The following is a 15169-nucleotide window of genomic DNA, read 5'->3' as shown; positions in this document are numbered from 1 at the left end:
GAGTGCAAAAAACAAGACTTTATATTGTCTAAACAAAGCTGCATGCATAACTTTGCTGAACATACACTTGGATAAGAAAAGTCTGTTTTAAACTTTGTTTCATTTACAGAACGCTAGGTAAACACACATATGCTTTTAAATTTAATCTTGATTTCACAATGGTGTTACTGTGGTTTACCTATCTTTTGTGCAATAGCTTTGTTTTCAGTGGAGGTCCTGAGATCAAATCTGTGAGACTATCTCTGGAGCGCAAGAGTTTCGGGATGAAAGTTAAAGCTTTTCCCCAGTTATAGACCCAAAAGGAAGAGTTAAATTCTGAATTTAAAAGTAGTGTTTCCTGCTCAGTGTCGGGCCTTTCACAAGGAAGGAGCAAATTCCTGTAGTCTGGAAAGAGATTTCAAGAACCATCTGTCCTCAGGAAGATGTACAGAAGAATAGGTAGCTTTCCTTGATGTCCCTGCTTTGGAGGGCAATCATACCAGTCATAAATATTTGGAGAGAATACACAGTAGCATCCTATCGGAAAAGGGCAGATGGAAAGACCCTGTTCTCTGGTTGTTCATAGCTTTTTACTCAGGCATAGAAAGATGTCTTTGGGATGGTCTTGGCTTGCTTTGAACTCCCTAGGCATTATTGTGAATAAGGTAACTCCCATGAATAACAAAGCTGTTGGGTGTGGGTTGTAAAGAGCTTGAAAATCAGGATTAGTAGAGGAGGAGTTCTGCATTGCCTAGTGACAAGACAGGGCACTGCAGTCTGTTCCTGGAACCCTTCAGAAAAGAAAATAGTAATTGTGTGACTATTTTACAGATGTTGCAGGTGGCCGCAGACAATGTTAGCAGGGCTTGATACATTTTAGAATTATTCCCCAGTGCTAACCTTGCACAAGGTCTGCCAGTGGAGTCCAACAGTTCATGCAAAGCATCGTGTTGTCATCATAAAAATGGGCCAATCGCCTGATTTTTAGTCATTATAACAGAGCCATTCAACTCTTTACATTTTATATTATGTTTACATGATCTTGTAAAAAGTTGCAAAAAAATTTTCTATTTAAAACTCTACTTCTGGAAACCGTTTTCACTCAATTCAAGAAAGGGTTTCTAGAACTTTGGGGTGACAATTCAGCAACATTCTTGCATAATCTATAGAATTGTTTATGTCAGCATCCTAGCTCCAGTTTCAGGTAGCTTAAACAAGAAAAATACTGAGCCAAAGTATAATCTGGCTTCAGGTAATTTAAATAATTGCAGGCTTGTGGGGCCTTGCCAGGTCTTGTAATGCAGACATTTAGGTCAGTGATGATACAGAAAGGATAAGACAAAACTGCATTGATGGAAAGCTTCACATTAGCTTTTAGTCTTTCTGCAAAGCTCCACTAACAGATTAACAGTGACATAAAAATGCCTATAGATGTTACTTTGCATGTCTCCATAAAGTTCACATACCATTAACTGAAAACCTAAACACATTACATGAAGAAAGTTCTTTCAGTATCTTAAGACATTTGTCAATGGATAGTGCATTACTTAGGAGTATTTTATACATGAAGTTGTTCACAATGTTGAATAAGAGTCTGAAGAAAGTTTTAAATAACATTTTTCAGTGGAATGCTTAATTCTTTCCTACTGTTTTCTGTCCTTTCTTGAAATCCTAGTTGTTATTAGCTTTTCTGATCAGAGGCAGTTCTGTCTAGCATCCATCAGCATTACCCTTGAATTCAAAAATTTGATAAAAAGCCTGGTGTTACAAACTCCATCTCCCACAGAGTTTGTACTGAGCTCTTAAATGTTGATACTGCATATTGCTTTCCTGCCTCCTAGGAAGACCAGCAGTTCAAGTGTAAAACAGACAAGGTAGCTGCTTTTCTTTCTTGATAGAAGGAAATAAGCTAGAGTAGCTTCACTACCATATTTAACTCTTTGCTGTGGTTGTCTGAAGTGTATTTCTTTTAACACCTGTGTGTAAGCAAGTAAGTCTGAAAGTATATGTGCATTTTATATGTATGCATACACAAACACACTTCATATCTTTTTTCCTAAATGGAATAGTTTGCTTTTAAAAACAAATTGCTTATAAATGAACAAAGATGCTGTGCATGTTAAAAATACTGACTTCTTTTTTGCCATCTAGACCTGGAGTCTAATTTGTATGGGGTTTTTTTGTTGTTGGTTTTAATTTTTTAAATTATTTAGAGTATGTAAAAGCAGATGTAAAGGGCTGTGGCTGTTAAAATAGATCTTTATAGCCACAATTCTTCAAACGGCTTATTCAGTTCATTAAATTAGTTACAAGGCAGCAAAGAAATGCTAATTTGCTATTTGAAAAAGTTATAAGTAGTTAAAGTTTTAGCCCTCACAGAGCTGTGTCTTTACTTATTTATTAAGTTGTTGGAAAAAAGACATCTGACAAGTACAGCTGTATTTGAGAAACAAAGCCAGTTTTTCTATCACCTTTGTGTGGCGATTGATCCAAAAGCTTAGGTTCCAAGTGTGAGATGATTATGCTGCAGTTGGTGATACCAGATCTCTGCACTGGATCCCACGGCAGTACAAATTTTGATTCACAAATTCAGTACGAATTCAGACACACAGTACAGTCATATTCTGTCAAATTAACCAGGGCATGATGTAAAATTTCTCAAGTATGATGTTACTTGCTGAAGGAAAGAGAAAATTAAGTCTGTTCTAAAGCCCGTCTGTACAAAGGCTGTTGTTAGATGAAAACTTTGAGCTGGGCTCACCACTGAAAAAATAGCTTTACTGGGTGCAACTGGGTGTTTGTGTTCCCAGATAATTCCTTGCTTGTGTCAGCCTGTTTGCGATGCCATACAGGGAACCGATTGAGATGGCTGAAAAATAACCAGTTTTACAGGGAGAAGGGAAGGCTATTTCATTCTTATCCACACTAGTTTTCAATTCAGTACTAAAAGCCTATCAGTTTTCCTGTAATCTTGAGGCTGCCCTTTGAATAGCTCTGAAATTCAGATTCTTTATCTGTGTTAGCCCAGCAATTGAGTCTGCCTGTTGACAGTGCAGTGATGTCATGTCCCCTTTCAGCAAGTCCTTGCTCTTGCTCTGCAACCCAGCAGGACAACACAAAACCCCCCAAAAGGCATAATTTGGACTGGAAAAAATTGCTAAATTACAAATCTGGAAGAGACACCTTATTTTTTGGATACTATTTCTGTTTAAGATTGCACCACTAACAAGTACAAGTTACTTTACTAAAACTCATGTTCTTTATTAGTTGTCTTGATGAAGATAAGACTTCAGTTCATCCTGAAAACCTTCCCATATGAAGCAATCCAATTATACTGGTCGGTAAGTTTCTGTGGTTTTGGAACAATGGAAGCTAACCAGAGTACAGGAGTTTATCAGTTGACCTGCAATTGTGAAACTCACTTCTAAGGAGAGCACAAACACCATGTTGCCCTCAAGAATGAAATGAGAAGCCTAATTCTTCAACAGCCTCCCTCTGATAACATCAGTAAGTTAAATTCTATGTGAAAGTAAGACAAACAATAGGGAACAAAAGGAGAAATAAAAATGGTGCGTACTTCCTACAATTTCTACATTGCTGAAATACGAGAAGAAACAAGATTTAAACATTAATGTGAACTTTTTACAGTTTCAGTTTATATTTAGCTGTAAGCAAGGAAACAAAAAAAAAAAATGTACTTTTGGTGCCATGCTTTTATTTAAATGAAAGGAAAAAACTACACTGTACCACGTAAGTAGCAATGACAATATTTTACAGCACAGCATTTGAAAAAATATGGAAGCTATGCTCCATAGAAGTGGACAAGTAAGCACACAATACACTGTACATTTTTCAACAGTGCCCATTAAATCATAATTAAATAGCTGAATTTGGCTTTAAACAGCCAAATAATAAAAACTAACAGTCATACTAACAAAAAAAAAAAATCAGTAGCTATGATGACTGTTAGAATATGAAATTTTGCTCCAAAAAACTAAGACGAGAGTTTGGCAATTCAGTTGTAGCAACAATAATAATACCCCTGATGAAAGCACCAGTGTGTTCTGAAAAGGTCAGTGATAAATACTGGCCTTCATAGGAAGCTTCCTTTTTTTTTTTAATTTTCTTTTTTTTTTTTAAACATGATCCCAACCAAAGATCCACTGTAATTAGAAAATTTGCAGGCTTAAAAAGGAAAAGTGTATCTAGCTTTACTTTTCCTGTATTAAGTAAAACTTTATACTGCGAGCAATGAAATTTTCAACTGCATTATTCACATACTACTTTTAGACATTGCACAAATCTGTAACCTGTTGACAAATAAAATTTGTAATACATTCAGATATATTTAAAATAACTCAAAGAATTCCTGTCATGTATTTAAGCTCACTTTGATTAGATTGATGCGTATGCCTTTGTGGTGTTGCAAATCTTCAGTTAAATCATAGTACAGATTTTAGAAATAAAAAGCCTCCCATGATAAAACTTCTTTTGAAGATATTTACCATATGTGTATCATTAATTTCAACCTCCTGGTTTCTTGAATCACTGTATATTATACACAGTTTCATATTGTTATTCAAGATGTTCCTGCAATGGTATTTGTAGGAACTGTCTAACAGGCAGAATGTGCAAACTCTCTTTCCCCCTTTTTAATATTATTTATATCCTATATACACAATATGTATATACTTGAAATATAAGAGTTACATATCCTGGTGATATACATGCAAACAGTAGGAATCAGCCAACCACAAATAGTTTTGAGCCACATACATATTAAACATGTATTTTAAAGTGTGGTTTTTTTTTTTACAGTTTTAACAAATATACATAAATATAAGAACATAAATTACAGTAAAACTGACAGCATTTTTGAGAAAATGTTTAACCCAGATGCATTGATGCCTAAGGCCTTATAATAATTTAAAAACAGTACTGTTCTAAACTGCTTAATGACATCTCATTCCTGTGCATCTTTTATGTAAGTAAATGAGCACATCATAGTAGTGAGGCATGGTTTCTCTCAAAGCAGTTTAGTGAGAGAAATATGAACATAGTTTTAGGCTCCTCATGAAACAGAATGGACTACATACTTATAGCACAATACTGTCTTATGTTAATGTAGTTGTCACAACACCGAAACAGAACAGAATCACAAATCATTCAAGTCTTTTCCTGAGAATGAGATTTTTTCCCCCAGCAAATCCTCTGGTGTACATTATCAAAATAGCCACAGATTTAGGGGAGGTTTCAAGTTTGTAGTTTCTTTTTTTTTCAGAACAGTGCTATGTTAAAAGCAAACTGTAAGCGAAACAAACACTGAAACAGAATAGTAATCTATAAAATAATCAAACACTGTTTTGAAATAAAATGCAGCCCTTTACAAATAATACTGAAATATGCCTAGAGTTTGTTTTTGTAAATGGTCATATTATGAATTTATTGAAATGTCATTTAGGCTTTTTTGCCATATGTATTTAAAATTGCTAAGTGTCACAAGACATCTATTAGATCATGTCAAGAAAACGATTTATTAAGACACACTGAAAATTCTTACAGATGTCTATTCCCTAGAAATTGATGTAAGTCTGAGCTGGCAGATCTGAAGGCAGGAAGAACAGACATTGGCCTGGATCTTAAAATCAATGGGAATTAGATACACAGCTTCTGAAAGATCTATGACCTAGTGAATTCTGTGATTCTTCTGAATATTTTTAGTGTTCTGTCAGGCAAGCATCAGGGATCTAGTTCTGAATGTGTCACAAGTTCCTATTCCTTCCTTGGAGAAGCAGTACCTGACTGTGTGCTCGCTCTTCATCTGGAACAATGCAAAATAACGCACATCTGCTTAAACTGTTTTAAAGGTCTACCAAATCCTTTTACTTTGCATTTTAATGGTATGAACATGCACATGGTCAGTCATTACATCTCAAATAGTAACTTACTGAAACAGGAATAACTGCATCATCTAACTATACCCTGAGTTGTTAAATAATTCATTTGAAGGAATCTTCAAGCAGTTCGAAGGTTATTCCTTTACTGTTTAGTCTATAAGCAAATCAGTATTATTTAACTGAAAAAGAACTATAAATACTCAAGGGAATGAATCTTGATTTTGTTACAGCACACAATAAGGATCTTGCAGAACAGACCCATTCAGCTGTTCTTCAGTGACGTACAACTTATCATTTAGCCTTTACTGTAAGTCAGTATGCAAAGTTCAATGGTATTGAGAATATTGAGAAGTGTTTCTTTAGTGAAAGAAAAATATTTCAGGACAAGCACAGATACAAACATATAAGGCAACAGATGTAAAAAAAAAAATGTAGTTTGAGTCACTAAAGAGGAACATTCAGTGCTTCAGTGTATCTAATAAAGATACAGAGCAAATATACTCTATATATTGTATTAGCACATACAAATCTCCACACAAGTCAGACATTTTGTAATCACTCATAATTATTCCCCTACGTGATAATCTTCTGCACTCCTAAACACTGTGTTTACATTCCAGTTGGACATGGTAATAGAACTTGGTGTCCAGTTTTAAGTTCTAAGAGTCTTGTTGGCAACTAGAAGTCTATAGGCAGTAAAGATGAAGTGCAAGTTTATCATAATTCTCTGAAGCAAATTTTTTCCCATCTACTATGCCTTGGTGGGTAAAAGTTTCTTAGGAGTTACTGGTCTCTTGGTTTGCCACAAATGGCTGTGAATGGTAATTGCATCAACACTGGCAGACAAAGTTTTAGCAGGTATGTGGCTAAATTGCTTCCTGTCAGAGTTGTATTTATACAGTCCCTCTATCATTTTCTTTGTGATAGATTTGGGACCTATTCCCGTTAATTTATTGATTTCTTCAGTATCAGGGCAGTATGTATACAGAGATCTGAACTGGCAGCCTGAATCCCGGAACAAGATTAAGAAATTATTGGCATCAGATTTTTCCATTTCCTTTAAAAGAAAGAAAGAAAGAAAAAGATTCACAATATGAATTTTGCATTGTAGTTAGAAAACATTCAAAATCATTGGATTGGCATTTTGAATTTGTTTTCTACCAGAGCTGAAACGTACGTCTAAGTCTGTCCACTAAAAGACCTTATTTTCAATCTTTAGAATTTGCTAAACTTCACCTATCTGAATTTTGATAAGGTAGCTATCCTTCTCAAGAAAAACCTTATTTATTTAGACAATTTCAGCTATACTTGTTCAGTTGTAACTCAAGAACAGATATCCTAACAGATTTTTTTGTAGACTAAATAAAAATTCTTCGATCCATTTCATCAAGCAGGTCTAATAGTTGCAAGTTTGGGAACAGGAAATTTAGATATGTCTAGATGTGCCTGAAAGATCCTCCAGTGCTGAAATGGGGTTTCAGTCATCCCTAAATCCATTCAAGTTTGGTCAAACCATAAAGTCAGTTAAGTGTATTAAGCAAAGGTTCTTTATTAGCTGAAATCTTCAGATTCCTATTGCACCCAACACAACTTCTACAGGACATGTGCCCTGAACACGCACAACTTCTACTAAGTGACCTATGCTGCATCCTAGAGTTAAGCATGACCTTTTTACAGCGGTTCTTTCCTGGGATTTCTGGGGGTTATTATGTTTGCATTTACTTGAACTGAAAGAGGCTGTCTTCATTTCTCAGTCATTATTTCCAAAAAGTAGCTGGGTAGACAGAGAAGACAGCATCTAAACATGAATGCAGAAGAATTATGAAGAGAAGAAAGGGCAAGAAATACTGTCGTGAAATTTATTCCGGAAAAGGAATTAAATCCAGATTCCAAGTATCTGTGTTCTTTGATCTATTTAATCTGTCAAATTTGTCAGTTGGTAAAAGGAACAGTCCCATTACTCTCAACCCTCAGGCTCAGTGTTATTCCTTTTGCATGGAGACACACTGGTCCCCAAGGTCTCACCCTTATGATTTTGTGCACCTTCAGAAAGGTGCATACTAGCGTAAGAGAAAAGGCTGGAAAGCACCTTTCTGTAGTAGAAAGTCCTCAATTTGTGCTACTGCTTGGAAACTGGAGAAAAACCTAGGAGGGATATATTTCAGTTCTTTCTGTTCATGAGAGCGCTGTGCTTTAGTTCTAAAGGTCCAGTCCAAAGATCTGTATGTATAAGATGGCTATTTTTCAGGTTAGGGAAAACAAGTTGTGAGCAAATTATAAGAGTCTACATATTGAAGCTGCCACATTAAACAAGCAGTAACTATTAATTAACATATCAATTAATTCAGCTTCCTGTGCTGTATGTACAGTGTGACAGCTATTGTTTCTACAGTACTAGGGAACCTTTCTCTGTCTACACAGGAACCAAGTCACAGAAGTTACTCAAGCCTTTCACTAAGAGCTGGCATAACCTCAGAATAACCTCAGAAGATTCCTTTTGATATTTGCATTTATACTTGAGTGTCTTCCTAATGCCTGACTGGGGTTTGACTTAAACGTTTATGCTTCTAGGGAAAAAATACCCTTACCTCCAGTATCTTTTTCTTTTGACCTTCATTTACTTTTCCAGCCAAGCAGCAATGTGCCAGCGCATTCTGAATTATATACTTATTAGATTTAGCACTGGGTTCTTTGAAGAGCTTTGGTCCTATGGAGGAGGAATGACAAATCAGCTAAGTTAATCAATAAGCCAACAAAGAGTTACTTTAAATGCTGTGAAGCACTTCTGGTATGGAACTTTTGCATGCATAAAAATACAAATCCAGGAGTCAAATAGAATTAGGCTAGCGACCACAAATTTCACAAGTAAAATGTCATTCTTTCATCTGTTACTGAATTTGCTTACAAATGTCTTTCATTATTAAATAATTATTATCGGCATTCTTGGTAAATATATTTTTCTCTCAGAAGACCTTTTCTATGAACAGGAAAAAATTTTGCATTTTCTAACTAAAACTTCAGTCGTTCAGGAAGGAGCAAATTCATTCTTTTTCTTCATCTACACCTGTGATTTCAAGGGTGAAAGGTGTAACAATGAAGCTGATACAGTGCTCAGAGTAACTGTAGCTTGTCCACCTTGGAAATCCAGAAATGTTTTACCCAAAACCAGGGATAAAAGATCTGGCCTGACACTTGACCATTTGAAAAAAAAAAAAAAAAAAAAACCAAAACAAAAGACCAAACCCATGTAGGTACCAATTCCGACTCTCAGAAAGGCACATAACATACAAGCAATTACAAATTAAATTTAAAATTAAATCTCAGTTAGCCTACGCTTTGGGGGAAAAAAAGCCTAGAATCAACACAAAAAAGCTGTATGAAATCTGACAAAGTGAAGATATTAAAACGTGTGAAACAAGTCTTCTGTTCAATTCCTAGAAACTGTATATTCCTTCATTTAAAAATAAGCTCTATATAATAATAATAATTAAATGATGATCTTCAGCACTATGGGTCTTCATGAGAAAACTCAGCAAGATCACCCAGGAAAAGTCTTGCTATCCCTCCTGTAATTCAATTTGACATGCATGGGGCACAAACTGACAGAAACTGACTGAAGTTTCATGATTTAAAAACAGGTAAGTACTTTCTGATTTTCAGAATGAACACTTTGCCTTTCCAGACTGTAGTAATTTCAGTGGAAAGGAGATAAGATTATTTTCAAAACAAACATTTGCCAGCACAGACAGAGCTATGCAGGCCCATTAATCAAAACTGATGTCCACAGGAGTTCTTTGAAAATAACTAACATTATTTTACTCTTTACAGAACAAAGCAATATTAGGTGGGCAAAAATGGAGCTTTTATAATCCTCACGATGTAAGGTCTTTGCAATATCACGTGCTATATATTTGGAGAAAAGGGATGAAGATACCATTATTATTTGATTCATAATATAATAAAGAATTACAAGTCAGATTGTAAAGTTTTTAATAAACAACAAAGGATCTGTTTGGAAGCAAAAGGTACAGAATATTTAAATTCACATTACTAAGCAGACTTTTTCCTGTTGCAATTTGGTTTTTGCTTTTTGGAACTCTATTCTAAATTGAGCTTAGATTTCAACTCTTCTTGTCTTGCTAGAGAGACTACTGAAGTGCAGTGATCTATGAGCCCATCTGCTGTTCTGAGCCTAACTGCAGTTTATTCCAGTTATCACAAATGCTACTGAATCAGTACTTTTATTTTGGATTTGAAATTTTAACCTTGTATTATTATCATCTATTTTAAAGGAGGTGAAAGTAACATTTCTATGAAAGCGTCCTCAGTCAAGTTTTAGGAAACCAAATAAAGGTAATTGAAAACTTTTCATGCATAGAACCACTAATAGCCAGGTACTTTTCTGAATATTGTTGTGACTGACCTGTGTATTCTGTAGCAGAGGCAACTGAAGAAGTTGTAGATGCGTTTTCCCAATCTTTTTCTCCATTACGACTACCACAGCGACTTGGGGATAAGAATCCTTCCACAGACTCAGACCTAAATATTGATTTTAAATTCTATTAAAAAAAGTTATGATGTTCAGCAGAGAAGCCTTCTAATATGAAAGGAAGGCAAACTGTATTAAGGTAGAACACAATAATTTGAATTGTAGAGTATAAACCTAAATGCACAATATTTACAGAAGAAATTAATGGATAACTGAGTTTATGTTCTGTATAAAGTATTTTGAGTGATGCAAGAAGTTGGCATTTAGGTGAGGTGGATGTTAGTAAAATTTTGGGCTACATCTGAGGGACAGAAACCTAACAGATATTCTAGGCTGTGGAATATTATTACTAAGTGAGAATTCAGGTTACTTTTACATTGGTACTAGCAAAACAATGTTATGTCATGTAGCAAACAAACCAGTTCCTGATAGAATGATGAATGTGAAGTAAGACTTTAGTTCATTTACACTTATCATTACAACAACCGGCAGCAAGAACTGCTCTATTTAAGACAGCAAAACAATTTCCTTTCTAATTTTTGTTTTCACAAGCAGTAACTTCTGATGCTGTAATTCCTCAGGCTGTGTGTGCACTCAAAACATGAATAGTTTTGCATTTAAAGGTCTAAGCAAGATTGTCATGTTTTCTTAAATTATTACAAGATATTTAAACTTTTTTGGTTGTGGCTACTGCAAAAGCCAGTCAAATTTTCAGCTGGGAATGAAAGCTTTTCTAAGTGAGAAGAAAGGCACTGCTAGCACAGAATAAGGAAAAAAGTGGTATTATAATAACATTTATCTGCATGCTAACTTCCAGTAAAATCAGCAATACATGAAAATTCAATTTATAATACATCCTACACCTTTTGCGATTAGCACCTGCATGAAGGAGAGCTCACAGTTATCACTGAAATTCACTCAGTGTGATCATCAAAAGACAATTCTGATGCGAAGAAAAGGTGAAAGTATGGGTCTGGAAGGATACTGAAAATTCTTTCAACTCTTATTTTCAGCAGTTTGTACTGAATTTTATCATATTTTAAAAGTCCCCCTAAATCAAATCCAAAGCCAGAGGAAGATGTACTGTTCATTACAAGCATAGTACAGCATGGTACAACTAAAACTGCATAGATAGGTGTCATCTCCTGCAAAGTCTGTGTAGATAAGCTGCATCAAGCCTTTTCTAATAGCTAATATAGCTGGAAGAAATCCCTCTCTCCATTAAAACTGATCATTTTTAAGAGATGACAAGAGATGTTAGGATACTTGGATCATGTTATTAAAGTTTCTTATGTAATAACCAGAAAGTCAGTTCTCAAGACATCAAGGAAATTGCAAAGTCAACTGAAACCAGCTGCAGGTATGTCAGAGTTGATGAGTAATGCATAGTGGCCATGAAAACATGACATGTGATATCATAACATGTAGTACTCCTTATCAAACCCCTTTTCCTAGTTTGCCTTTCTTCCCTATTTCTTTTCTATTAAAAAAAAAAAAAGTATTTCTCTGAATATAATTAAGTAGTTACACAGGAATAATAATTTTCCTCTGAAGTAGAATATAGATTTTGTATATAAAATTAAGAATCTTCTGTTATTTTTATCTCTTTTTATTTCATTTTCAGGTGATTTTTAATGCAAAATAAATTCTGGTGTTTGGAGAAGGCTGAAGTCCTACTGAACATTTAATACTTCCCTGTACAACTGCTAAGGGGAAAAAACCCAGAAAATAAGCTTCTATGTTAAAAAACAGAAAAGAAGCTATGTAGCTGCATGTAGCACACAAGTTCAGTAAAATACCCACAAGTTGAGACTTAAATACAAGCAGGTGAATTAAAGAGGCTGTGTGAATAGCATTTTGTTTTGACCTCATTTACAGCTGCCCAGCTGGTTTACTTGGTAAAATTTGTGAAACAAATGATCATGGCTTGGTTCCCTAATGCCTGACAGTGGAAACTATCAATGTCTCCAATCAGGAAAACTTACCCATTCTTGGAGTACACAATATATACATGGCCTCTTTAAAATTCATGCTAGTTTTACATAGCTGATTATCAAATTTTATTAAATGAAATGGTTATTTTAGCTTTACCTTGGTGTTCTCTTGCCTGACTGCACACTCTCATTGTCCCCTGTATTCAGCGATGCCAATGAAAGACTAGATACTGAAAAAACACGATAAAGCTGTGAACCTGGATAAAAACAAAGTTAAGGCTTATAAACCTATGCAACCAGTAGAGTCTGTTCATTAGACCCAACACCAGCATCAGAAAGTCAGTAAGAGCTTTTATATACGAGACTCTTACACCCATAGATAATATACCTGCATGCATATATGGTGCACTTCATCTAAAAGCTTGCTGACACCTAGCCATTTGCAGCTACCTGGAAGAGTCTCAGACTAAGCATTAAGGTGAAGCATGGACATGGGAATATTGGCACTATGCAAATCAAAGAATGCAATCAAAGTTAATAAGTCCTCATGAAAGAGAGCTTAAGAGACTTAATTTAAAGCTTGGGATGGTTTCTTGGAAGGTGTTAAGGGAATACTTTAAATTACACTGGAAGATGGAGGGAAGCAGCTAGAGAAAATGCAGCAGAATAACAAGGCTATATGATGCTGTAACAAAAAGGATCACTGAGCAGTCTGGTTACTTTTTTCTGATTGTAAATTGGCAATACATCTTCCAATCATTGCTGCAGTTATGTGATATCTAAAAGAATACTGAATTGTTCCACGTGATTAGTGTTGCTATGTTCATAACTACACATGCAGTAGGTAAGTGAGCGAAATAGAAAAAAAACCATGAAATAGCAAAGTAACTTTTTAATTTTGATTTTGTCTATATTAAGCGGGAGTTTAACTACTCCTACCTTATAATCACCATTTTATTTATCAATCTCTTATCTCCCAACTTATTCATTCTTAGCTGTACAGATGCAAGAAGAGATTAGTGAAGAATACATGGGCATGTATGAAACTTGCAACACACATTGGTGCTTCCACTGGGTTTTCATAGAGTTAACCTTTTTGTTTGTTGATATATGCATGCATGCATAGCAGGTAAGTCACATTCATCTTTTCATTTCTATTGGCAAATTTTGCTTTCCAGTTTGGTCACGGGCAGCTTTAATTTAGCACAAGACACTAATGTGCTGTTAGTAACAAAAAACAAGCTGGTGTTTTAGCATGAACAGACTCTTTTTTCCACATGAACATCTGTTACCTGGTGGACCTTTGATTGGTGTCTTAGGTGATTCAATATGATCTCTATGAATAGATTTTGGACGTGGCTTTTTTTGTTTGATTGAGAGGGAACGTGGCTTTATGACAGTATCCATTTCTTCCATAAGCTTTAGTTGTTTCCTTCTCATATATTCTTGCTTAATAAATTCTCGCCGTGCTCGTTCATCCTCCTTCTTCTGACGTTCCTCTTCTGTTTTGCGTCTTAAAAAAAAAAATCAAATAAATTCAGCAGTAGAAACTTTCCAAATTAACAGTTTTAGCTAGCACAGTGAGGACAACACAGGCATCAGATCTTTGGAACTTTAGAGTTCTCAGACATCAGTAAGAGGAACTTGATTTTTTTACAATTTTCAGACAGTTTAAACTTTTTGGGATACTGTTACTAGTAAATCAAAACCATGTTTATTAGCTTGACTGCTGTAACTGAGTGAGCATTGTGTCTTTGTGCAGAAAGAAGCCCAAAGTGATACCCTCTCCATCAGAACATAAAGTGCAGGGTGGGCTAGTGCGCTGAGGAGCTTCACTCAGGCCAGCAGGGCTTGTATGTTGAGTCTGAGCTACAGACTGATGACACCTGCTTATTTTGCAGGACCAGCTGGCATGTGTCTTCAGCTGGGCTCCTCAGCACATCTGGCTCTAGGATTAAATATCTTAGATATTAAAATGCAACTTTTTGACATGGAAGTTACACTTTTAACTAAACCAGACATTTTTACGTTCACTGTTACTGATCACTTGGATTGGGACATGTAGTTTTACCTTGTCTCTTCTTTCTTATGTTCTAGTTCTGCTTCCAGCTGCTGCTTTCGAAGCAGAGTCTCTCTTTCCCTTCTCAAACGCTTCTCCAATAATGCTGCTCGTTTCATTGCCATATCATTTTCTGCCTTTTGATCATCCTAGCAGCAACAGCATTTGAAGGAAAAGGACCCAAAAATATTAAGATCGCTAAATTCAGCAACTGATTTTGCCAAGTCATTAGACAATTAATTCTGTACACTGGGTTGCAATATCCTAACATGCTTTTACAGTATTTGAAATAAGTTTATTTTAAAAGGTTTTTCTTAAGACTACTAAAAACTTTCATAATGGAATTTTTCGTTCTTAAGTCAAACATAAAATTCAACACTGATATAAGTAAACTTGCTAAGTGAAATACTTTAGTTTAGAGTCAGATCCCACACTGCATAAACTTCTGTATTCAGCTTTGGAAGATTCCATGTGTATGGAGATGATGGTAATTTAGCACAAAAAGCAGTAACTATGCAGCATAACTTCTGATCAAGCCAGATGTTTTGTTAGAACTGAGGAATGCTTCCAGACAAGCAAGGTACATCTCAGATATGTGATACAAGATTTTGGGGAATTCTAAGATGGAAATTCAAAATCTTGATGGCTTTCAGTGTCTAGATTGCTCTCTTACAATGCACATTATAGTTAAAAGCCTCTCTGAATATAACTCATTAATAAGACAACAGGGAGTGCTCTGAAATACCAACTTCAAAAGGGAGTCTTGGAAGACTATAATTCCTTAGCACCTTCTCCAACGTGCAACTTGGAG

At 35.4% G+C, this 15169-nt stretch overlaps 1 protein-coding gene across 4 annotated transcripts in view; it reads right to left on the bottom strand.

Annotated features, from left to right (window-relative positions):
- Positions 1-3674: 3674 nt before the first annotated feature.
- CAMSAP2 (calmodulin regulated spectrin associated protein family member 2) overlaps positions 3675-15169 on the bottom strand; it is a 90951-nt gene continuing 79456 nt past the window's right edge. For 2 of the 4 annotated variants that reach the window (XM_052802205.1, XM_052802207.1), the window contains 6 exons: positions 14371-14507; positions 13592-13812; positions 12457-12556; positions 10300-10415; positions 8465-8583; positions 3675-6933 (listed from right to left, as the gene is read on the bottom strand). In XM_052802205.1, coding sequence (XP_052658165.1) covers positions 6628-6933; positions 8465-8583; positions 10300-10415; positions 12457-12556; positions 13592-13812; positions 14371-14507 — 999 coding nt within the window. In that variant the 3' untranslated portion in view covers positions 3675-6627. The remainder of the gene's footprint in view (positions 6934-8464; positions 8584-10299; positions 10416-12456; positions 12557-13591; positions 13813-14370; positions 14508-15169) is intronic. The other 2 variants (XM_052802206.1, XM_052802209.1) reach the window with 1 other exon arrangement.

Source organism: Harpia harpyja, chromosome 11 (genome assembly GCF_026419915.1).
Source record: "Harpia harpyja isolate bHarHar1 chromosome 11, bHarHar1 primary haplotype, whole genome shotgun sequence".
Classification (NCBI taxonomy): domain Eukaryota; kingdom Metazoa; phylum Chordata; class Aves; order Accipitriformes; family Accipitridae; genus Harpia; species Harpia harpyja.
This window is presented reverse-complemented; position numbering and strand designations above follow the sequence as displayed.